We start from the raw sequence: 27,209 nt of genomic DNA on the forward strand, positions 1-27,209 counted from the left end.
TTCATGATATCATAAACAGGGTTTATTAAAAACAAAAGATCTCATCAATGTAAAACAAACAAACAAAAAAAGCTGAGCTCAATGTTTTCCCTTTGATATAAACATCATTTATACATAATTTATATTACACAAGCAAAACAAAAGGACATACAACCCATTCCCTGTTTTATGACAAACAGTTAAGTACTTTGTGTATGACAAGTACAGTATAGCCTTTTACCAATAAGACTGATATAAAAATAAAAAATAAACATAGCGTTTCTATGACCCGAAATATCCGTAACAGTGAGACAATGCATGACTGAAGTTACCATTTTGTATATGTTTAAAAAAAAAGAAATGTTAACACAATATCTGGACACTGAACACATTTTGTACCCATTCCTTAGCAAAACATTAAGAAGGAGAGTAGAGTATAAAACACATATATTTATATTATATATTTAAAATTATGTATTGCACTTACTATACACATAAGACTGGATACTTCTAGATAGGTTATAGTAACAGGATTCAGACCCCCAGAACTGAGGCAGTAATTTTAAAATAGAAACAGATTATACAGCTTTGTAATTTTGGTAATTAAAAGACCCTGGCTGGCAACAATTCTACACGCAAGTGATGGAAACAGCACCTTTAATAACACCACTTGAACATTTGCTTTCCATGTACCACTCTTCACAAAAAACACCAGAAATGTCAACATTGTTGTTATTTTATTGACCTAAACAGTGGCACGTCTCAATACTGTTAAGGACCTGCTGAATTTACAAGTCTGTGTTGCTCAGTTCAATAACTGAGTTAGGGGTTAAAACAAGGTCCGGGACTGCAGTGCATTGAAAGACACACACTTCTTTATATTAACCAACTAGGGTTTTCCTCAGGGCTGATTACAATAAAAAAAAAAATACAAATAATATATTCAGTGATTAATGGAAACAGGTGTAGAGCAGGGTTAAAGGTTTTCGGATGTTTTTAAGATAACACCATTTGTTTAATATTAATGTAATTTAGTACTATTTACTAAAGATTTTGAGGAAGACCTTAGGTGTTTTGCAGCAAAATATGGATCATGTACCACAAGATCCACAGTACGGGCAAGGCATTCTTATCTTTTCCTTATACATCATCACATATGACAATTTACATTATGTTACTGTGCTAAACATTATTATTATTATTATTATTATTATTATTATTATTATTATTATTATTATTATTATTATTATATATGACATGATGTTTAGAACAAAAATGCCACCAAATTTGCCAGTTCTAATGAAATTCCTTCACACAAAAACATGGGAACCAATTTTCCAAATGCCCACTTGCTACCTGAAAGGCAACAGTAGTTCAAGAAACAGAAAATAATTCAACTTTATAACGCAGAAGATAATAGAAATGTGTAAACTAGTGTCCTGTCTGTATGCTGTAACATTTGTTACAGCCCGCGTATTGACAAGCTTCGTACGTCGAAATATTCATGCACTTGATACCTAATTAATGCACTGTACAATTTATTACTTCATCAATTCTCGAGTTCTGAACCTCTGAATTATATTTCAGTAAGGGTGAGTTTATAGGATCCTCCCATTTCCTCAATCGCTATCTGGAAGGTGTCTTCGTTGGAGTAATGCTTCACAATGTTGTCATCCATATTAACCAGGATCCTGGAACACATGAAGTGCAGTGCTAAGTTCAGGTTAAATTGCATAGACTATAAAATGAGCGATAACTAAGGATTTACTAACAATAGCGAGACTGCTACTGGGTCACTTCCTTATTTTACTTAAATACAGCTAGCTCTTGTCTTGAAAAGTCAAAGAACTGAGATGCATGAAACAGGTGGAATGCAGAAATGGCAAGGAGATCCATGGAAAGTGACGATGAACTCTTCTAAGCTAAAGAGAACAGTTTTATGCTGTTTGATAAAAGCTGATTCATCACGTAATTGTGAGCTTTCCTTAAACTCAAGAGCTACCGCTGTGAAAACTAGGATGTGCATTTCTTTAATCAGAAATTACATCTTGCCCAGGACTAAACTGCAGAGATGATGCCTTTCTAAGGAAAGTAAAATAACAGTTATTATATACTCACCCTTTTTTGCACTTCTTGTAAACTTTTTCCACTTTTTCTATTGGCACATCATATTTCTCTGAAACCTAAAACACAACACCTACCAGTTACATTTTACACCAGAATAATAATAAAAAAAAAAACAATACACACAGAAATACATTGTTACAATTATAAAGAGCAGCTCATTGCCTAAATCAGTGGTTCCCAATTGCCTAAGGGTCAGTTAAATAATTTAGGAATGGAAATAAATCCTGAATGGGTACGGACCCTGGGGGACAGATCTGGGAACCACTGTCTTAAATGGTTCATGCTGTCAAATTATAGCAAGTAAGTATAATCTGAATAAAACATAAATAAGTGAAGTAGCCCTGTGCTGGGAGAATGACATCCAGCCTAGGGTGAAGGATAGAACACAATGAGATCCAGTCCAGGGTGAAGGCTGGCACTCACAATAAGATCCAGCCCAGGGTGAAGGCTAGAACACAATGAGATCCAGCCCAAGGTGAAGTCTGGCACTCACAAAGAGATCCAGCCCAGGGTGAAGTCTAGCACTCCAATGTCTTCCCAGCGACAGCGAGTGGAAGCAACAGCGAGTGGGAGAAGTACAGGCGTGGAAAAGTACAGAGCAGTTTAGAAGCAGTAAGGAGAAATTGCATCTTGAATTGCTTTAATCAGAAAACAAAGGACATTGGGGAAACACACCAGCAGCTCAAAGTCAAACAGCCGCGTGTGTTTTTCTGATAACAAACAAGCTGAAACTCGGAGCAGCTGATTCAAATTCAGTGCCGTTCTGAGACATGGGCGAGGGGAGGAGCCAACAGCACAGCAGAACAACGCAGTTTAACGAGGCAGTCTTTTCAGCGACAGCGAGTGGGAGAAGTACAGGCATGGAAAAGTACAGAGCAGTTTAGAAGCAGTAAGGAGAAATTGCATCTTGAATTGCTTTAATCAGAAAACAAAGGACATTGGGGAAACACACCAGCAGCTCAAAGTCAAACAGCCGCGTGTGCTTTTCTGATAACAAACAAGCTGAAACTCGGAGCAGCTGATTCAAATTCAGCGCTGTTCTGAGACACGGGCGAGGGGAGGAGCCAACAGCACAGCAGAACAAAGCAGTTAAATGAGGCAGTCTTCCCAGCGACAGCGAGTGGAAGCGACAACGAGTGGGATAAGTACAGGCGTGGAAAAGTACAGAGCAGTTTAGAAGCAGTTTGAAAGCAGATTGATGGCTGCAGAAGAAACTCAACTTCAAAAAAAAAAAAAAACCCTCAACATGGTCTTCAAGCCAGTAATCTGTGACACCTGCTTGATGTGGGAAATCTGAGAAAACCCAGCGGAGCTAAACCAATTGTGCTGCGCGATCCAGGATTTGCATAAACTAGTAAGTATGCTAGAAATGGAGCTGGAAGAAGTGAGACAGCAACAGGATCTTGAGGAACTGGCACACCCACAATTCATGGAAGTCTGCATCACCCCTAACAGACTGAAAGCCACCAGGGAGATAGAAGGTCAGAACAGCTGGGTTCAGGTAGGCAGAAGCAGGGAAAAAAAGAAACTTCGTCAAACACAACCACCAGAAATCAAAACAACCAACAAATTTGAGTCACTTCAGAATTTTGATGAGCAGAACCAACAACAAGAGAATGAAAGGAACAACATCCAGGATCCCATTGACAGTGGTGACCAGAGAGCAAAAAGAAGGGAGGTCATGATTGTTGGGGACTCCATATTGAGAAACACAGCAAGTTCAATTCGCAGTTTCGACCCCCTTACTACAACAGTGTGCTGCCTTCCGGGAGCCTCGGTCAAGCACATCACTGAGAACGTGGACAGGCTCCTAGAACGAACAGGAGACGACCCGGTAGTAGTCATCCACATCGGTACAAACAACATTGGAAGAGATAGACCAAAATCCCTGCAAAACAAATTCAGAGAGCTAGGAAGGAAATTAAAAGAGAAAACCAAAACTGTGGTATTTTCTGGTATACTACCGGCACCTTGCAAAGGACCATATGGACAGCTGGAAATAATTAATCAAAACGCATGGCTGAAGACGTGGTGCACACGGGAAGGCTTCACCTATCTTGATCATTGGACCACATTCTACAACGAGGACTATCTGTATAGACGGGATGGACTGCATTTAAATAACAAGGGAACCAGTCTACTTGGAGAAAAGATCCTCGAGCAGGTTCAGAAGCATTTAAACTAGAAAGGAAGGGGGGAGAAATCAACAAAAAAACAGAAGGGAGACCGCATCAAAACAAGAACAACAACTCAGGTAAGACAACCATTAAATGTATTTATCTAAATGCTAGAAGTATCAGAAACAAAATTCTAGAACTTGAAGCTACTGCACTAACAGGTAACTATGATGTGATAGGTGTTACAGAAACGTGGTTGTCTGAGAGTGATGGGGACGAATATAATATTTGTGGGTATACACTGTATAGGAAAGACAGGCAGGACAGAAGAGGAGGAGGGGTAGCGCTATACATAAGAAACAGTCTTGAAGCCCAGGTGTTAAACCTGGACAAAGAAAATAAAACCGAATCAATATGGGTCAGAATAACAGACAAAAATTCAAAGGGCATAATAATAGGAGCATGCTATAGACCGCCAGATTCAGACAGTGAGCACAATAATCTGTTATACAATGACATTAGAAATGCGTGTAGCAAAGGAGAAGCCATACTAATGGGGGATTTCAACTTCCCCCAAATAAAATGGGAAAACCCGGTGGGTAGCGCGAAGGATGAAATAGAAATGGTGGAAATGACAAATGACTGCTTCCTAACACAATTTGTCAAGGCACCGACTAGAGGGGAGGCATGCCTTGATTTAGTCTTTTCAAATAACGAAGATAGAATAACTAAAACAGAGGTCAGAGAACCACTGGCAAACTCAGACCACAACATGGTCTCATTTGAAGTGTTTTTTAAAACCCCAAAAGTAATGACTAAAGCTAAGGTTTACAATTTTAGAAAAGCAAACTATGAAGGTATGAAACAGAGACTAACAGAAGTAGATTGGAGTAAAATAGAGAAAACACCCACAGAAGAAGGATGGTTGTTCTTCAAAAATGTAGTACTGGAGGCGCAAAACAATTACATCCCTAAAGTAGACAAATCTAAATGTAAAACTAAATTGCCAAAATGGTTTAATAGATCAATTAAAAAAATATTCAGTGAAAAAAGGCACTTTACAGAGCATTAAAAAGGGACCAAAAAGAAAGTACACAGAAAGAGTACACGGAACTGCAAACGCAAGTCAAAAAGGAAGTTAGAAAGGCCAAGAGAGAAATAGAAATGAACATTGCTAAGGGGGCTAAAACCAATTCCAAAATGTTTTTCCAATATTACAACAGCAAGAGAACATTCAAAGAGGAGGTTAAATGTTTAAGAGATACAAATGGCAAAATCGTAGATGAAGAAAAATAATAGCAAATATATTAAATGATTACTTTTCACAAGTTTTTCCAAAGGAAGATACTGACAACATGCCCCACATGTCATCCAGTTCCTATCCAGTTTTAAATAACTTTACCATAACCGAGGCAGAAGTGTTAAAGGGACTAGGAGCTCTTAAAATAAACAAATCCTCTGGGCTGGATGAGATCCTCCCAGTAGTACTCAAAGAAATGAAAAGTAATTTACAAACCGCTAACCAAGATCATGCAGCAGTCTCTTGACACAGGGGTGGTGAAAGGAAGATCGTGTCTAACTAACTTGCTTGATTTTTTTGAGGATGCAACATCAAAAATGGATAATTGCAAAGCACATTACATGGTTTATATAGATTTCCAGAAAGCTTTTGGCAAAGTCCCGCGTAAAAGATTAATTCTCAAACTGAACGCAGTAGGGATTCAAGGAAACACATGTACATGGATTAGGGAGTAGTTAACATGTAGAAAACAGAAAGTACTTATTAGAGGAGAAACCTCAGAATGGAGTGTGGTAACCAGTGGTGTACCACAGGGATCAGTATTAGGTCCTCTGCTATTCCTAATCTACATTAATGATTTAGATTCTGGTATAGTAAGCAAACTTGTTAAATTTGCAGACGACACAAAAGTAGGAGGAGTGGCAAACACTGTTGCAGCAGCAAAGGTCATTCAAAATGATCTAGACAAGATTCAGAACTGGGCAGACACATGGCAAATGACATTTAATAGAGAAAAGTGTAAGGTACTGCACACAGGAAATAAAAATGTACATTATAAATATCATATGGGAGATACTGAAATTGGAGAAGGAATCTATGAAAAAGACCTAGGAGTTTTTGTTGACTCAGAAATGTCTTCATCTAGACAATGTGGGGAAGCTATAAAAAAGGCTAACAAGATGCTCGGATACATTGTGAAAAGTGTTGAATTTAAATCAAGGGAAGTAATGTTAAAACTGTACAATGCACTAGTAAGACCTCATCTTGAATATTGTGTGCACTTCTGGTCACCTCGCTATAAAAAAGATATTGCTGCTCTAGAAAGAGTGCAAAGAAGAGCAACCAGAATTATTCTGGGCTTAAAAGGCATGTCCTATGCAGACAGGCTAAAAGAATTGAATCTGTTCAGTTTTGAACAAAGAAGACTACGTGGCGACCTAATTCAAGCATTCAAAATTCTAAAAGGTATTGACAGTGTCGACCCAAGGGACTTTTTCAGCCTGAAAAAAGAAACAAGGACCAGGGGTCACAAATGGAGATTAGACAAAGGGGCATTCAGAACAGAAAATAGGAGGCACTTTTTTACACAGAGAATTGTGAGGGTCTGGAATCAACTCCCCAGTAATGTTGTTGAAGCTGACACCCTGGGATCCTTCAAGAAGCTGCTTGATGAGATTTTGGGATCAATAAGCTACTAACAACCAAACGAGCAAGATGGGCCGAATGGCCTCCTCTCGTTTGTAAACTTTCTTATGTTCTTATGTTCTTATGTTTAATGAGATCCAGCCAGGGTGAAGGCTGGCACTCCCAATGAGATCCAGCCAGGATGAAGACTAGAATACAATGAGATCCAGCCCAGGGTGAAGGCTGGCATTCACAATGAGATCCAGCCAGGGTGAAGGCTGGCACTCCCAATGAGATCCTGCCCAGGGTGAAAGTTGGCACTCCCAATAAGATCCAGCCCATGGTGAAAGTTGGCACTCCCAATGAGATCCAGCCCATGGTGAAAGTTGGCACTCCCAATGAGATCCATCCAGGGTGAAGGTTGGCACTCCCAATTAGATCCAGCCATGGTAAAGGCTGGTACTCCCAATCAGATCCAGCCATGGTGAAGGCTGGCACTCCCAATGAGATCCAGTCCAGGGTGAAGGCTGGCACTCCCAATGAGATCCAGCCCATGGTGAAAGTTGGCAATCCCAATGAGATCCAGCCCATGGTGAAAGTTGGCACTCCCAATGAGATCCATCCAGGGTGAAGGTTGGCACTCCCAATTAGATCCAGTCCAGGGTGAAGGCTGGCAGTCCCAGTGAGATCCAAACAGGGGGGAGGCTGGCACTCCCAGTGAGATCCAAACAGGGGGAAGGCTAGAATGCAATGAGATCCAGCTCAGGGTGTAGGCTAAAACACAATGAGATCCAGCCTTGGTGAAGGCTGGCACTCACAATGAGATCCAGCCCAGGGTGAAGGCTGGCACTCCCAATGAGATCCTGACCAGGGTGAAGGCTGGCACTCCCAATGAGATCCAGCCCAGGGTGAAGGCTGGCACTCCCAGTGAGATCCAAACAGGGTGAAGGCTGGCACTCCCAGTGAGATCCAAACAGGGTGAAGGCTGGCACTCCCAATGAGATCCAGCTAGGATGAAAGCTGGCACTCCCAATAAGATCCAGCCCAGGTTGAATGCTGACATTCCCAGTGAGATCCAGCCCAGGGTGAAGGCTGGCACTCCCAAACAGATCCAGCCCATTATGAAGGTTGGCACTCACAATGAGGCATACTACAATTTACCACCACGTATATAAACAGACACATAAAGAAAACAATGTTAAACATTATAGGCTTGACTGCATGTTGAGATTACAGGGCTCTTTTTCTGCTGACAGCAGTACTTTTCTCTCCGGTGGACCAGGGCATTCATATGCCACTGTTTTTATAACCAAGAAGAGATTTTTTTTTCCAACACCCTGGCATATTGCCAGGCAGTTCCAGAGAGGCTAGATTACATTATGAAGGATTAACCAATCAAGACACGAGGACTGAACTCATGATGACCTCCCTCTGTCTGATGACTAAGTCACTGAATTGCTGTGGCCTCCCCAGCCTCCCTTTCTGTAGTGAAAATCCTGATTACAGAGGGACTGGATACTTACTGCTTCCATCAGTCCTTTCAGAGATGGGGTCTTCAGCAAAATTGCATCAAATACTTCCTCAGACTCTTTCCTTACATACAGGAGCACTAAAGGAATGGGAAGAAAATGCATGTTACAAAAACAAGCCTAGACAGTGAAGATTCAGCTAATGTTACTGGCAGGGTGGTTGCATTGTAAGTTAACATTGCTCTGTGATTGGACTGATGGCTCAGGCTGGCAGGGCAATAATTCTGTGATTGAGAGCATGTGTGTTTAAGCACCTTTGCATACTTTTATTTCTATGTATATCAATAATTCACTTGATTCAGAAATCTTAATGCCATCTGCATCACAGCAGTACACTACCTTTCTTGTGTATACTACTGAACCATTCCAATTTCTCTCAATCTCACAGGTACGATAACAAGAACACCTGTAACTATGGAAACCCCTTCCATACTGCCTCATTGGCTTAGAGAACCATTTAGTCAATGTCTACCACAACACAGCTCATATACTGCAGAATGTATTGTGATTAGGAATAAAAAGCACAACACATCAGAAACAGGTTTCCCAATGGCCACTTCGGGTGGAAGAGACAGAGGTTTACTAGTTAACAGCAGTTCCATGGAACAGTGCATTCGATTCAGTATAAAAACTTCATTTCAGCACAACAAAGCTCACATTGGCTTAAAGTGCTGTGGTGTGCTTAATATAACACTTTTGTTAGTGTCTAAATAAAGCACCTTGTTAGTGTCACCTTTGTCCCTCCAAGTAAAGCAAAATTACTCATGACACCTGCTCCTATTAGAAATGACCATGCATTTCCTCGTGCAGGTTGAAATATGTATACTGCTTGGAAATTCATTATTTGCCTTAAAAGATAAATATAGTCTTCATGCCTTCTGTTTGAATTAACACTAACAAGAGCTCCGATCCAAGTGTGTATAATAAAAACACCAAGCCCTAACAAAACAAAAAAAACAACAGCTCAATGGTTCAATTCACATTTTAAAGCATAGTGAAAATCACACGTACTCCAAGTGTGTTTTATTTCTTTTTCCTGGTCACCTGACAAGGGGACCACTCTATCTGAACAAAGTGCAGCTGGGTTTTCAAGGGCATTGACTTGAAAGGCCAAACAGTGGTTTTGTTGGCATGTGCCAGTCACATGTCACAAGAACAAGCAACAACATCATTTAAGGGTATATTGAAGTTCTTTCTTTGCTTTTCCCCTAAAACCAGAAGATCATGCATAAGTAGATTAGCATAACCTAAACTCTCTACGCTCAAGAAGTTGTTCTAAGGAGTGCCTATATGTTTCATTATCATTTTATGAAAAGTTTTGAAGATATAACCACAAATATAAGTCTGGCATATGTAAGTACATATGGGAGCCCCAACTGTTTCCAGGAAATATTCAACCCTCACAGGGGATTACCAAACTATTCTGTTCAAATATACAAAGCAAACACCATTGTTTTTTTTTTGGCTTTGTTTTTTAAAAAAAGGGGTATCTTATACCAAACCCCAAATCGTTGTGCCAGGGATAAACGAAAACAAGCTCAAAGCACATGAGATAAAAGTATTGAAAAAATAATTTAAAAAAATAATAATAACCTTTTGTGTGCTCATCAATCCTGGCGACTTTTCTCGGAGTTGAACCAAAGTCTTCATCGGACACGAAGGGTCCCCTTTTCATCCCATCCCTAAATTAATGCAAAACTGGACAGTGAGTATCAGCTTGGGCTTTCAAAATCTGTGCTGATGCTACAAAAGCTCGTTTTTTATAATGCTAGCACTAAGGCAATGCAAACACACAGCAGTCATTCACAATCAATTAAAAACTGCCACTATTCCATTTTTTAAAGTTTAAAAAAAAAATCCTTACCCTTCTGCCATATCTTCTGAGCCAAATGGCTAAAAATAGAAGAAGAAAAGTTACAATTATTTTGTGCACTCTTAAAAAAAGTTAACTGCACCCCATGAGTTTTCATACTATGAAGGTTTGGGGTCGTAAACTTATTTTGTGACACACAGCCTTTTTTTTCTGTCCTTGTCATAGAATCTCCAGTACTGTGTTTTGTGTCCACTGTAGAAAACACTACAGTACAGTATTGATTTAAACTTGAAAGCAGTAAAATAGTTTGACATAACTGTTCGTAAATATACTCATTGGATAAATTAGTATTGTAGCCTATTAAGGATGATTTGCAGCTCTACTTAGAAACACCTGATGTGTAGATTTGCTCACTCTGTTTTTTCTTCCCCCTGATGAAGTCAGATACGGCTGTGATGAAACACGTTGGGGGTAACTGTCCTTTAAATGGACTTTTAAATTTACTTTAATAAAGTTTGATCTTTTTATCAAATCCACCTGTGATTAATGCAGAATGGTTTGGATCTGGGTCACAACAATACAACCAGATACAGTATATTAAAAAAGCTTTAACAAAGGGGGAGGTGGGGCTTACATTGCGCTGCAGGTTCGCAAAGTGGAGATCAGGGATGAAGAGAACGGGCTGAGTCTCAAACTCGCTCATCGGTTTGAAAGTTGTGATGTCAGTCCTTTTGACAATAAGTGGAATCTTGACGTCTGAATCTGGAAAGAGAAAGCCAGCCATGACACCCTGCGACTTCTTTTGGATGTGCAACCATAAATAAAGGTGTGGCTTGATATGCACAGAGCAGAAATGATCATGCAGAGCTGCATGGGTTTCTCATTTTTGTTTATTTATTGAATGCAAAATAATTAAATACAAGAAACTTCTCAGTCTAGAAAACAGTTTTGACAGGTTTTTTGTATTTCATTTCCCTAAAGTCACAAACTCTCTTCTAGTTATACACTGTTATTAATAGGATATTGTTTTCCTGTTTCAGATAGAAGAGCCCTGTTGTTCCAGCTATAATACCCATCACCCAAAGCCAGTGTCCGCCTCATTGTAATATTACAGGAAAGCTGTTGCCAGTGTGTGCAGGCCCCGCATACATACAGGTACTGAGGGGAGCAGGGAGGTCAGTGCCCTTCCCCTTCCTCCTAGACTGCTTCCTCTCCTCGTCCCGGATCTTGCGCTCAGCTCCCTTGTCGCAGAACACTTTGATCTGGCAGAAGGCACGGTGGATGGGCTTGTTGCTGCGGTTGTTGTAGCTGTACGTGTCGATCTGGAGGTTGAGGGGAAGGCCCTTGACACCCTTCTGAGAGGAGAAGTCAGTGCTCAGACAGTTCACAGAGATGAAGATCTGCAACAAATGATAAAGAGAGAGTCAGCATAAGCACTGGTGACCACCACTGGTTGTGTGTTCTGAATAACTTGACTACAGGATAGAATTAATCTATGACCATGAGCAGTGCATACATAAATGAATAAAGATGCAATATGTCCTACTGAGTTGCTTTGCATTTGTGATCCATGGTGAAATTTTATACTCCAGCAGGTCTATGGTGGTTTTACTTATTATCCAAGGCGACTTACAGAGACTTGGATGTGTGAACTATGCATCAGCTGCAGAGTCACTTACAACAACGTCTCACCCAAAAGACGGCGCACAAGGAGGTAAGTGACTTGCTCAGGGTCACACAGTGAGCCAATGGCTGAGCTGGGATTTGAACCCGGGACCTCCTGGTTACAAGCTCTTTTTTCTTTAAGCACTGGACCACACAGCCTCCGACGGAGTCTCTGCATTCCAGTTGATAGAAGTTTTTAAATATTATGCTCTGTGGTAAACATCGTGCTGTATCATCTACTGTACCGCGGCTGTTATTTCAATATTGTGATATTGTGAGATATGCACGCACTTTGCCACTTTCATAAAGGCAGCATCAATATATGCATATGGCTCCCCCTGTTGGAAACTTTGTTTAATACTTTTTCAACACTAGTTAATGCATGAAGACTATTGGAAAACATTTTAACATTTAATGTTTAATTCACAATTAGGGATATGAAGATAAAGAAAGAATGAATTAATAAATTAATAAATAACCAATAATATATAATAATATATATATATATATATATATATATATATATATATATATATATATATATATATATATATATATATATATATATATATATATATATATAAAATGATATAATAAATATTTAGATGACTAAATGTTACAATGGCTTGCCAAAGAACTCAACTCTTTGAAAACTGCAGCAATGTTGAAAAAATATGATTGCTTCCATCTATGAGCACTAGATGGCAATGCTAGCACAGGCATTCTAAACTACCATCTATGGTTCCTTGGCCACTGTTTAAATGATTCATCAAATAGGTGGAAAACTGATGGTCTTGTTTACAACGTATCACTGAGGCAAGACAGCCTTCCTAACACTATTGTGTATTGTGCAAACACAAATCCTACAGTTCCTCTTTCAATAAAACAAATGAAGACCATAGTTTTGGCAGTACCTGCAGTTCGTACGTTATGGGATAGAAAAACAGGATATTCTGCCTCTAGTCTGCTCCCCACAATCAAACAATGCAGTTCTGTACACAGAGTCAACTGTCCCATGAAAACACCTTTGCAGAGCTGCTGGTTACGAGCTCATATCATCCTGAACCCACATCCTGCTTCAAGGGAAACCCAGTGTAAAGTCTTTGAGTGTCAAATTCATGTACATTGGAAAGCAGCTAACACTGGCTGCCACACCGTTGTTCTGCAACCCACAGAGAGGAAGTAAGAAAAAGGGAAGTCCAGAGAAAGGAGATTACAAAAGTGGATGGCATCTTGTGGAGATCTTGAGGGGTGTTCTCCACTGAGGGAACCAGTCAACATCCTTGAGTGTGTAGCTCAGAGCTAATGACCTGCATCTTACAGCCATCTCAGTCTTTAGAAAGGGTTAAAGTGTCTCTGGAATTACCCCCATCCAGTCTTGCAAACAGTCTTTCTCTACCTGTCTGGTGAGATTCCACTGCTATGCTGTCAAAACTAGTTTTTTGCACAATGCAGTTCCTCATTCTCTGTAGCATAGGCACTGCTTAGCAGAAATACATTCTGTGTAGCTAGCATAAACAAAAAGGGCTTTGCGATGCCAACTGGGAAATTCAAAGCCCCTTTTTGTCCCCTAACCACTTCACCACTGTAACAGTAAACTGCAGTTTATCTGTGTTTTCGTGAGGTCACTTGAAAAAACGTAGACTTCACTAGAATCAGAGGAAGTTTTCTGCCTGGGGGAGTTTCAGTGTCAGTGCTCAGAGGAGTATCTGTTTTCAGATATAATCCTCTTTAATAAAACAATAATAATAACCGGTTTCTACTTCGCAGCCAAGAAAAGCTAAAGTGACTTTAAACAATGTGTGCATTTCAAAAGAAAATCCCACAAACTTCCTCATCTTCAAACTCTAACTGGCATCTCCTGCCACTTTCAACCATTAAAGTGAGCGCTAGCTGACGGGACAAGGGGCCTTGTTACTTTTACATGACTGCCGCTATTGTTTGGTGAACTGAATGTAGCAGGACTCGAAGTCTGGAAGTTCTTCTTTTGGCTTAACTTAAATATGTAACTTACCCTCAATGCATTTAATCAAACTTTCTTCTATATACATTTTTGGAACCTATTTGAACAAATTCCCTATTTTGGCGATAATAAAAAGAAGGTAAACAGCACATGATTTGTTTCAGCATGTAGTTGCCTAAAAATGACCCACAAAAATTTGTTCCTAACAGAGCTACATTATTTTTTCAGATTTGCTCAGATCATAGCAAATTGAACAAGTTACTCCACAAAACCCCTAGAAATGCTCACAGAACAACACTAGTTTCTAATTCATGTCTGACTCACCTTTGCTTCATCATTTATGTCCCAGGTGAAGGAGATGGCGTTGTATGAAATCTCTTCAATGTTGCTGATCGTATTGAAGCTTTCTTTATAATCAGCTGTTCAAAGAGGGATGAAAAATATTAAGACACAGATATACAATGTAGTGGAGATACCAGGACGGGACACGTTGGAGGATTCTATATTTTCATAATTGCTCACATGAATTTCAGTTGGCTTATAAGGTGCAAAAAGGCTCCTGTTGTACCAGAACCACAATGCTATTTAAGCAAATGAAGGTGGAGTATTTAAAAAAAATGTGTTAACCAGGAGAAAGACAATTTCTCTTGTGAACAAAAGAGTGTATCCAGATCACGTTCCCTCCTGCAACAATGTTCATTTTCTGTTCACACAATAGACACTCGTTTCAATCACAGTGCCAACATTGTTGCAGGAGGGAGCATGATCTGGATACGCATTATCATGCCTATAAGAGAAATGCTCTTGATCCTGAAGATCGTTCCCAAGGAAAAGTTGAGAAATATGTTTCCAGCAGATTTATCGCCATATGTCTATTTTAAACAGTTTGTTTCATTGTCAGTGACAGAAACAGTATCACCACAAAACAAATAGCAGAATGCAAATAGTAAATAACTGGGGAGAAAAGCTGGCAAACAGTCACATTGCTAAATGTGTAATGGGAGCACTAACAGCTAGAATTAATCATTACTGGTGCAGCTCTGGGTCAACTATGCAAATAGGGCTTTTGAGAAAGCAGAAGCTAAATGAAGCCTGTGGATCTCACACAGTAAGTTTTGAAAGTTTGCTGTAAACAGAGAGTAATCTACTACTCACTGTATTTGAGTCAAAACATAAATAAAGAACAACCGTTGCCTTTTATTTTCTTTTATTATACTGTTAAATAATACAAAATAATACTGCAAAGTGCAACAAACTGAATTTACAGTACAGTTCAACTAGGCTGCAGTACACCAGTTTTGACACCAGGATAAGACGAACCACTGACTTGGCAAACCTGAAGAGGGCGCTCACAATTGGTTTCTGAAATGGGGCCGTACATCTTTTAATTAGCGGCTGATTCTATCACACAACTCCACTCTCTTTGCTTATTTGTATTAAACAAGGAAAAGATAAACAGGAGCTGGTGAGCTGTAGGGGTTTGTTGCAGAATCAACGACATGTAATCAAACAAACACTGAAATAGAAACCTGTTTGAGATGTTTGTCTCCTTCTTTGGTGACTCTACAAACAGTGATTTTACTGTTAACAATAACATGACAATGCAGGTCGCGTTATTTACACAATGCCCCCCCCCCCAACCCCGGGGGGGCCCCACCCCACCCCATGCCCAGACTGAGCTTGTGTTCAGTACTATAGGATATCCTCTCATGCAGGGGTTAAACAGGAATCCGGGTGAACCCTGCCCCTCTCCCTCCCTTTTCAGTTCATAGCAGTTAATCTGCAAAACCAGAAAAGCCAGTGACAGCAAGTGTGACAGGTAGCTGAGCCCTGTACCCTGTGGTTATGGGTGAGGAACAGCACATTGCATGACAAGGATTCTGGTTCTTAATAACAGCCTCAGAGCAAGCAAAACAAGAATTTGCATGAATGTCTCTTGCATGAGACAAGTAATTAATCATACTAGGCTGAACTAGATGCTGGCTGAGAGGCAATATCCCTTGCCTGGTTAAAATAAAAAAAAATTAAAAACTGTTCAATAAATAGTTTTGAAGGAAAATGTTCTGAGACAGTAGAGCTAGCTATTTGTCATCTTTCACAGACAGAAGAAGATAAATAATTCTGCACAAGACTTGATTAATGAACTGTGGCTGTAACGATTTCAAGTGAGTAAGTGAGTGATTTGTACATATACTGACATTGTCCCACAGACAGGCAAACTGAAGCTCTTGACTTTTGTTTTTTAAACCTGCTTAATTATTTTGTTTCTGTACATTTTTGTTCCCCCAGCTGATTTTACTGTTGCTATTATTGTTAACTAGTCATTTAGCAGACGCTTTTATCCAAAGTGACTTCCAGAGGAGGTGAGCTATGCATCACAACTGCTGCTGCAGAGTCACTTACAATAGGACCTCGGTTTTATGTCTCATCCAAAGGACATTCAAATAAAACAGTTGTGTAACTGCAGTTGTAAAGTATGAAGAGATACATGAACAGTGACAGCAGTGAAAAAATATGACAGGAGTGGGGAAGTGGAGGAAGAAAACCAACTCATCAATCAATGCTTCAGTCACATAAAGGTAAGCAACATGTTGTACAGAACAGGCTTACTTAAATAGGTATTTATAGGGGACAACATAGGGGGCTAACTTTCTTGTTTGGGTACTTTGTAACCATTCTAGTGATTCCCTTTGACTCCCTTTATTCAAGTGGAAATGAAACGTGAAAGCAGAAGGTTTCTTACCAATGTCAACGCATCTCTGTTTGGCGGTGTGTTGCCGAGAGTGCCAGTATTTCCAGTGCTTGAGCTGGTCATCCCTGCATTTCTCTTCCCCAAACACAACCATGATGACACTCTGCAAAATAATATAATGAAGTCCTGGCAGCAGCATTTGTTTTATTATCTCAGTACGACTCTAAGATAGAGTACTATACAGCAATCGTCAAACAAGCAGGGTTACAGTAAGGTAACTAACTGTCCTAAAAACTACAGTTACAGGAACATTTAAAAAAAAAAAAAGGATTTAATACCGTTCGACTCTCGTAGAAGTACAATATCAATACAGACTGTCTGAGGGGAGAGCGCTCACCCGGACTTTGCTGATTGGGTGATGCAGTCCTTTGCCCCTTCCATGCTCCTTCAGTGTGATTGGATAGAACTGCCCCTTGTTCAGGTAGGTCATTGTGCCATCTCCTGACTTCTGCCGAAGGGATTTCGAGGCTTCCAGTGTGTACTCGAAATGATTCCTAAAATAAAAACCCATACTATTTATTAAAATAATAAAGAAATAAATACATGTTCTTAATGTCAAAATCATTAGGTGGTATACCATGTACAGAATCACAAACGTATATTCAATAAGACAGAAATGATGATTTACCCTGAAATGCTGTCAAATGTATAACCATCCGGCTCCATTCTTAACTGCAGGTCGCTAGGGAAAGAAAATACCTGAAACAGTGAGAGGAGAGAAAGAACATTGCTGTTTTATATATAGAACAAATAATACATAAGCCAACAACATCCTAGAATGGGTCTGGTGTTTTATTAGATGAAAAACATTATTTAAATAACTTGTGAATGAAATCTTTGTGAATGGGCCCTGCCTTGTATGATTAATCATGTTCCGATTCAATTTTTTAAAACTTTTATAAGGGTAAATATGGAAAACTACCTTATATATATTTTTTAATTGTTCTTGACTGGTATGTCACCTGACTAAATATCAGCCATTATTATTTCCTGTTACATAATGAAAGCAAACAATGTTCTAATTTCCAAAAATGAGACCTGTAGCCCGGTCACTTGTATAAATCTCTCACGCTACGCTACCATAACAGAAGTTACGAATATCCAGCTCCAGCCAGGAAAAAAAAAGGAACCTGAGTTTTGAAACACATTAGCGACAATGATTTTACCTGATCGGCCTCGTCTTTGAAGCTCTCTGTGAAGGTGGAGTCTGGTGTCCTGCGTTGGGAGTTCTGGGGCTGGGGGTTGGGACTGAAGTGGTCTGGGTTGAGACGACGGTCAAACACAACGATGCGGCTGTCTGGCTCGGCACAGTGTACACCGGGAGGGTTCCCCACCGTGAAGCTGTGGGACGATGCTTCAGTCTTCATGGCGTAGTTGGGGACTGTGGCAATTGAGACAGTTACTGTGGTATCCGGGGAGGGGAAGTGGTTCCTCTTGTCCTGCTGGTTTCCAGGCATGACAATGTTGAGTGGAAGCCCCTTTAAAAGCTGGAGTCTGTTCTCTCCTGCCAACATAGCTGGTTCTGGCACAGAAACCATGCAGTTCCTGAATAAAGAACATACATATTCAGTATGCATAGGTTTCCTTTTCATGTTGTAATGTACCTCAATAATACATACAGTATGTTAAGCGAATATGCATTCATATGGATACGGCCACATGTGTATGGCAGGTTCAACAGCAGAACGTTTGACTTCACAGTTACCAAACTGTTGGTGGTTCTGTTATTGGAAGAGTTAATTTGCATTATTTTGTATAAGTAGTGTTCTAATTTACTTACAATATGTCATACATTAAAAACAAAACTACCCACTGACAGAAATTTCAAATAGAAAATTCAAATAGAAATTTCAAATAGGTTTATATGGCCAAATGCTATATATATATATATATATATATATATATATATATATATATATATATATATATATATATATATATATATATATATTGCTGTAAGTTACATTTTAATATATTGTAGGGGTCTTATCTGGGTTTGGCCTCAAGCACGGCTCAAGGCTTTTAAGGAATCTTGAGTGAACTAGAGACAAGATGAATACTTACTTTGAAGTTACAATTGACAATTGCAGTTAGAGTACATTGTTTCACAAAGGCAATTATGAATATTTTTTATGTTGTTTAAAAATGTCAGCTAAAGATTGGACTGGAGAAGTGGGGGAGGTCGTGGCTTCAGGTGACTGCTGGTCAACTTAGTGGCCTATCGTCTTGGTCTTATTTCATTTGTAATCAACGCCATCATACCTTTTGGCGAGATCACCATCAGTCAAAGTAACTTCTGGTTTTGAAGTCGAGAGCATTCTCTTTTCTCTTGGCACCTAGAGGAGATCATCACACGGTTATCATCACGCATCTACTCTTACACAAAGGCATAACAGAGGTATTGAGCCAAAGCATGAAACTGAATTTGCTTTGAATTGGAAATCATACCATGTCTATTTCAAATCTGCTTTTCCTGTTGGAGCATGGATGCCAAGCCTGATTGAAATTCATAGCTCATTTTCTTTTCTTTTGCTCTTTTTTTTTACTGTTCCCAAACTGTAAGCACCTTGTAATAATCGTACAGCAACCCCAAAGCCTCTGCGCTGTCGTCATCTCCGTTGATGCTCATCATTGCCTTGGTGGCAGCTGTGAGCGGATTCTCCAGGAAAGACTTCCAGGCCTCGTCCTCGTTGGTATAGGATCTCCGCTGGCTGTACGGGGCTTCATTCTGCAGCACCAGCACCGCCCTTTTGCTGCAAGTCAAATGTGCACATTACTATTTACAGGACTGATACACAGGTTTTACAGAGCAGAAGTGTGGCATTTTCCAGTTACCCTTCTTCACCCTGCTTAAGCTTAGCCAGCAGTGAGACAGGTCATCATGTGTAAATATTTTCAATAAATCTATTTTTCATAAAATGTGATATGCAGCGCATTTATGTATATGGAAATTCTTGACACATGCCATTCCTGACATATTTGTATGTATTCTGTAATGCAGGGGTCTCCAATCCTGGTCCTGGAGGGCTGGTGTCTCTCCTGGTTTTTGTTCCAACTGTGTCCTAAATGACTTAATTGGACCAATTATTACCATTTATTGTTCTAATTAAGAAATTTCGAGTACAGCTGGAACAAAAACCAGGAGGGACACTAGCCCTTCAGGACCAGGATTGGACACCCCTGCAAGCCTGCATCTGCCTTTTGCAAGTCAGTTTCATTCACAACGGGGAACAGCATATATGATGAGCTTTGATAGTCATTCATGGGAACCGACTTTGCTGCAGTTTTCCACCTCCAGAAGGAATTCGTACTGAAGCGATTATAATAATAAAATCCAGGTATGTGTTTATATAGTAATACATGTGTGCGTGCTTCTTTTACCTTGGGTCAATTGATTTAAGAGGTTCTGCTGAGCAGGCTGCAGGAAATGGTTGGTAGAAACAGCAAGGCAGAGATCATTACAAGATGAGCAAAGGCTGCAATGAAGTGTTACTCTATCTTTCAGATCAATAGGGGCCAGATTGAGCAACAAATCACAGTGCTGACTGATGTGTTCACTTCCTTATACAACCTTTTTAGCATGCTTGCCCTGAAGAATGTACACATACAATTTTGGCATTGTGATTGTTACTATTACATTATTCTTGAATTGTTTTTGTCATGGTTGCCGTTTTATCTTCAGAGCACAGACTGCTGCTGAACTGCTGTCTCAATGTGAAATGTCAGCCGGTTTAATAAATAAACAGATACATAAGTAAATCATATACGGGTAACCAAGCTTCATCAGCCTGTGTTGTGAATGTTTACAGCACATGATAAAGACAGCTGAAAATGAGTGGCTGGACTGTGAAAGACTTTATACCGTTGCTGGTCTCAGGTACTTGTCTTATAAGGGCCAACTTTTTTAAGCAGTGATGGTAACCCAATGAGCTCTATAATAGGGAGGCTTCAATTGATTTGCCAAACAGAAAACATAACTTTAGTCAAAATGTATTTTTGATTTACTGTGGAATGCTTTAAATACCCAGGTATGTGGCTCAACGCAAACTTACAGTAGTATAGAAGACACATGGGGACAACTGTTAAAACATGGAAGTCAGGCATGCTGAACAGGATACAATTCTGACTGGATGGTTTGTCCAGAAAACTCTTCAAGCCAGTAGAGTAAGACTCTGCACAGACACAGGCTGGGTTTACGTGCACATGAAAATCGACTCTACAATCATGACTGTGTGATGGTGTGTCACAGAGACGGCCGAAGTGGGCGGCGTCAGAACCAGGAAAGGTAATGCAATACACAAAACACAGGACGGATGAAATGAAGTGATGAAGACGCCTGTTGGCGCCGGTTTAATACAAAATAAAAGGTTTACACAAACACGAAAAACACAGGACACGGCACTCTACGCCAAAATAAATAGACAAACGAAAACAGACTAAACTTAACAAAACGGTGCACGGACAGACACTGACAAACACGGTGAGCGGATACTTTCTCCTCTTATCATCATTACTACTACTACTACTACTGCTGCTGCTGCTGCTTATTTCCTCCGTCTCCAATCCCGTTCTCCGCTCACCGAACACCCAACCCCAGTATGTGACAACGTGCATCTATATATACTATTGTGCTGGGATTCAATTACCAATTAATTATTCACTTGAATCCCAGCACGTGAATTAATAAAGTGCAGTTCCCCGTGCTCACATATTACTACATTTTACTTGCACGTGAAGTGCTGTGCAATCCTCGTGCCTAAATACACATATACATTTTTAAACACTCGTGTTACACAGACCCGTTTATATCCCGTGTACCAATGTCTATACACCAACATTTAAACACACCACACGCAACACATAACAGATAATATACACAGGGGCGGGCACTTTGTTACATGGTGACATGCGAATACATCGTGAAACAGCAAAAGCACGTCCTTTGGTCAACGCGACTTTAAGGGGAGGGTCAATCGCTTTCTAACGATAAAAATAGCTGTAAAAACCCATGTAAACCGGAGCAGGAATCGTGCTTGTGGCTCACAAGGTTTCAGCAGTCAAGATCTCGTTCAACTGGTGGAATCTCACACTACTCCTCAGCAAAGCTGTACTAAATCACAGACACACACACACACACACACAAACACAACACACACACACACACACACACACACACACACACACACACACACACACACACACACACACACACACACACACACACACACCCAACACACACACACACACACAAACACACACACACACACACACACACACACACACACACAAACACAACACACACACACACACACACACACACACACACACAAACACAAACACACACACAAACACAACACACACACACACACACACACACACACACACACACACACACACACACACACACACACACACACACACACACACACACACACACACAAACACAAACACAAACACACACACACACAAACACACACACACACAAACACACACACACACACAAACACAAACACACACACAAACACACACACACACACACACACACACACACACACACACACACACACACACACACACACACAAACACACACACACACACACAACGAATACATGTTGTTAAGCACAACTAACTGAACTTTTAGCTTCATATTATTATTATTATTAGTAGTAGTAGTCATAGTAGTAGTAGTAGTAGTAATTCTTTTAAGATGTCCCAGGAACAATAGAGCTCCACCTCTTCTTCCACTGCTCAGAACTGGAATGCATTGTTTGCATCAATTGGCATATTGTGCAATAAGTAATGGATATAACTAACAAACAACATAAATGTACCGTATCGCTTTAAATAAAGACTTTTGTTTGAATGTATATAATATTACAAGACATGTGTGTCAAACAGATTCGGCGCCTGGCACTTCTACCGTAGCTGCAGACCAGCAGTCACTGGCTTCTCGGAGCAGAGGCAGGGTATAGGGACCGGCAGATGTGTACATGAACATTGGGATGCTCGGCCTGTTACTCTGCTTATAGAACTGCCGGTGCATGAAGCTGCTCAGGAACCTTGTATGTATTTTTACACATCCCCCTGTTCTTAATCTTATATTCATATAGGCCTAAGGATCGAACTGATTTTTACTGTATTGTAGTGTAACCCCCTGTGTTCCCACATTTTCCACATACATTTATAGACTACTTTAATTAAATAAAACTTTTAGATATTACACATATCTATTTTTTAAGTAGTAAAACTTGTACTTAGTAGAAGTTTTATTTTATATACTTTTGTGTGTGTGTGTGTGTGTGTGTGTGTGTGTGTGTGTGTGTGTGTGTGTGTGTGTGTTGAAAAGGTAACAAGACACAAACAAGTAATGCGTGATAATTCGGAATGTGCGCGACAACAAGTTCCTTAATTTCTCTTGTTAAATGTTTTTATCTTCATGGCAATGCATGAAGCTCTCCTCACAATATCAGAGTCGTTCCTTTCCTACTTAGTAAGCAGGCACGGACATTTAAATATCCCCTCTCTAAATGACTATGAATTGAGTAATCTGCAATGGTACGGATGATTTTTTTTCCTAAATCAGTGTGAAGAAAACTGTCGTGACTTATCCATGTAAACGCCTTCACAGATAGTCAGATATGATAATCCAAGCCCTTATCCTAATGAGAGAACAATGTGTTCTTGTTCTTTGGTGGACTGCTCGTGATTTGGGTTTCTATAATTTTCTGACAAGTAACACACCAAAATGGCCTGGACTTTTGACCAAAATATTTGAGCCATTGTTAACTGCTATCTGTTGTAGTATGTGTGCACTATGACATCTAATCCATTGTCTGTCTCATCTAGACTTGAAAACAGATTCTCTCCAGTTAAACATTCTATCATTTTCAAAAGTAGCATTGATCGCTGCAGTCAACTTTGAAGACTTATGCAGCACTGACTGATCCAACAATAGCCTAAAAGGCAAAATAATGCTAATGTAACAAGATGGAACCTGTAGAAACTGCCTCAAAATCCTAATTAATTAGAAACATTTGAAATAATAAATATACCGTAAAGAGCAAAGCTTTCTCCTCAAAAGTACAGACAAATGCCACAAGCAGTTCTTACTAACAGTAACTGCTTCTTTGTAAAACATGTCTTAAATGATCCCATATTGAATCACAATGTTGACAAATCCTGTGCTCTGAAAATGCATAGGTAAATGGCAAACTACATAGAGCTGGTCAAATTGAGTATAGCTGTGGTCACACTAATTCATTTGAATTGTAACAGCTCATATAGATTCCTATCTAACTGCACAACGGTTTTAGCTAACAGCAAAGCAAACTGCTCTATTGCAGATACTTTTCTGTTGAAGAGTTTTGAATGAAAAAAAGAACGCTAAGGTCTAAACATTTTCTGCAATTTTTAGAAAAAGAGATTGGAGGACTAGACCTACGGTAGGGTGACCACCTTTTCAAATGCAAAAATGGGACACCTGTCATTTCTTATTCTCGATGGGCCAGGGGTTCTGGATAAAGATTTATACATACTTTTTTAAAAAATTGTTTCAACTGGCAAGCGACCGAGTGTAAAGCATAGCAAAATAATGCAGCAGTGGCCATGCTATGATGTGCTATTAAACAGATAAGCAATATGGTTTGACTGGTGCTAAACTGTTAGGACAGGTGGTCATCATTACCAATAGTCTCTTCAGCAATGTACACCCGAGTGTTCTTCACCTCTTAAATAGTTCCTAATAAAGAGGTCACACTCAATAAATAATAATAATAATAATAATAATAATTTTTATCCTTCAAGGAAAAAGAAAACGCCTAGAATAATTTCCCAAGCTTTGTAGCTTCTGCCTATTGGGTTCTTCGCACAATGCTGTTGATTTCTGTGATCTGGCTGTCCCCACTGTCTCACAGCCTTCCAACAGATTACCTGTGAATTAGTCAGAGGAATGCAACCAAAGAGGATAATAAGCCAAAACGAAAATACAATTTTCTGGCATTAGGGCCTGCACTTGTAAGGTTACCGACAATCAGTCAGTCAGGTGTGTCTAACAGGGGGTTGTGCTCAGACATGCGCAAGGCCCTGTCAGGTATGTTGTATTTGCCAAAAAGATCCACCAGGAAGTTAGGAGAGAAATATATGAAAGACATTGTAACAGAAAACACCTCAGGGATTCCTTCTGCATAGCAAATTAAGCTGCCATGTGAGGAATGGCACAATTACTCAAAAGTATTTACAACATACTGCAGGTGTTTCTAGCAGTTGTACTTCATTTATTAACTTAAATATTTGGAATGGGTGCTTACTCCCAAGAAGGCAAAAATTCTACCAGAAACTACCATAACTGCCTGCCTAGGTCTCATTACGAATTGAGTGAGGGAGTCAAGACGTTAGCTCTGCTCTAGACCTACATGTAAAACTAGTTTCACATCATTTAGACCTATTTTCTTTCTTTAACTGCTTAGCCATGGTTTACCCAAGTAAACAAGCCACAGTAACGCGAAATCATGTAAAGAAGCTGCTTATGCCAAAAACAAAAAACAAAAAAAACAAAAAAACAGGTGTTTCATCAGCCCATCCCGAATTTAAATGACTTAATCACCGCCTAACAACTTCAAGGTTTGCAAGCCGATATAAAATCCGTACAAAATTACACCAAAGTACTGGCAAAAAAAAAAAAAAAACTGTAAGATCACTGAATAGAGAGTACAAGAACTAAAGTTGAATTACAATGTATTTAATTACAGTACAACTAGAAAGCTATTTCCTATTAAATGTGTAAGTACCTGTACCTGTTTTTTTTTTTCCTCATTACTGTATCGGCCACAGGGCTAATTTTGTTTCAAATTGAAACGTTTACATCTTTTTAAAAAAGCAAAAACTGACCTGGAAAATAACCTTACGATGAGGCTGCATCTTCAACATACAGAATAGTAAAAAGTGATGATTGTGGTGGTAACACTATTGTTCTGATAGTAGTGGGTATTTAAGTTAGGTACCTGTTGGCGCCAATGTTATGAATAGAGATCCCGTAGTGCTTACTTTAATTTAAAGTATTCAAGAACAAACAAACGAATGTAATGACGTGAACCCATTGCATTGCTACCAACCCAAACAATGCGCAGTGAATGCACCAGTGTTAAAGAGCTGTGTTTTCGAAAGCCTGCTAGCAAAGCGATTGTTCTGTGATTTTAAAGAAACCAAGGACCAACGCCTTGCAGGTGTTCAGTTTCACTGGAGCTAAATGTCTCTATAATATTCTTTATAAGACTGTAAATATTTTATCTCAAGAAACTAGTATAGATACAAACCAAATATGAGACTATACTAGATAAAATCGCATTTATTTAAATCTGTAGGAATAGCGCGTAGATAGTTTTGTATTTTTTAAATAGAAAGAAATATATGTTAAATAAAATATATATACAAATAAAAGCAAACCAACAAACAAGCAAAACAAAATGAATAACACGTATTTACAATTTGACAGAGGTTCTCGTTCAATAGTTTTTTTTTTTTTGTTTTTGTTTTTTTTTTTAAACAAATATAATCAGTCCATGATATGTGAAACAAAATAAAACAGTTGATTAGAAGGGAAAAAAGGGAAAGCGTTACAACTGTTAATAATGTTGAACAAAATCTTGCTGAAAAGGCACAGTGTAGTAGAATGTAAAAAATATATATAACGTTTCAAAACGCAAGCTACCTGTGTAGCAGGTGCTCATATTCACCTGCGCGAGCTGCAGGTTGCAGCTTGACAGGTGAAACTACAAAACGTATCTTTCTACACACTGTCTATATCTGACACACACGCACCCGAAACTCCCGTCTGCTAAAAAATAAACTGATGCAGGTTTAACAGAGTCAGGTAAGTGAGAAGGGAAAAAAAGCGATCAAAAATTAAACAGGTTGTTCATTTTAATCCATCTGCTCAAACGAAGGGAGAAATATATCACTCATACTCTCCACCTGAACAAACTGTAAAATAACAAAAGTACGAAAGATATGTTCAACATAAACAACACGTCTGTTCCGCTGGACTTCACAATACAGTGAGATGATGAGAACTTACTTGTCCTGCTCTTGTGTCATCTCGAACGGTCGAACTGGACTTTCTAGTTAGGACGGTAAATCCGATCTGGCCGCTTTATTTGAAACCCTAATTTGAGAAGCAGAATAAGGGCTATGTGAGAGGAGTCCCTGAAAGAACGGGTTTTGTTCGCTTTTCTCGCTTTTTGAGGTGTATATAGATTGACGGTTTTACATGTGATTGGGGTGGGGATTGGGTTACCTGTGGAGAAGGAGGAGACTGTATTATAATAATATTGGTTTCCTGGTTTTCATTGGGTTGTTGGGATGGGGTGGGTTGTGCAGGGCAGGGCAAAGGTTTGTGAAATTGCTCAAGGGAAAAAATGGGATGTTGCGGATTATGAAAGGTGTGATAGAATGCATCATGCTAGATTTATAGTTTCATTTTTACCTGTTGCTTTTGCCTGTTTTCTTAGTAAAACCCTGCATTTAAAGAGAACATGATGTCACAGTAATAATAAAAACAAACAACTCTATATAGCGCGAATATTGCAGGCTAATAATTACAGAATTGCCCACATACGTACCGT

The 27,209-nt window shown here is 39.4% G+C and overlaps 1 protein-coding gene across 1 annotated transcript; it reads right to left on the bottom strand.

The window, feature by feature from the left end:
- LOC121315400 (grainyhead-like protein 1 homolog) lies at nucleotides 1-26,833 on the bottom strand. Its single transcript, XM_041249455.1, has 15 exons — nucleotides 26,663-26,833; nucleotides 19,156-19,342; nucleotides 18,852-18,925; nucleotides 17,756-18,134; nucleotides 17,218-17,288; nucleotides 16,927-17,083; nucleotides 16,581-16,692; nucleotides 14,162-14,256; nucleotides 11,363-11,609; nucleotides 10,844-10,971; nucleotides 10,261-10,289; nucleotides 9,990-10,078; nucleotides 8,391-8,476; nucleotides 2,098-2,162; nucleotides 1-1,670 (listed from the first exon to the last, which is right to left on the bottom strand). Exons 1-15 carry the CDS (start codon nucleotides 26,680-26,682, stop codon nucleotides 1,556-1,558), a joined length of 1,854 nt encoding a protein of 617 aa, XP_041105389.1. The 5' UTR covers nucleotides 26,683-26,833; the 3' UTR covers nucleotides 1-1,555.
- Nucleotides 26,834-27,209: the final 376 nt, after the last annotated feature.

Source organism: Polyodon spathula, chromosome 5 (genome assembly GCF_017654505.1).
Source record: "Polyodon spathula isolate WHYD16114869_AA chromosome 5, ASM1765450v1, whole genome shotgun sequence".
NCBI classification, from domain to species: domain Eukaryota; kingdom Metazoa; phylum Chordata; class Actinopteri; order Acipenseriformes; family Polyodontidae; genus Polyodon; species Polyodon spathula.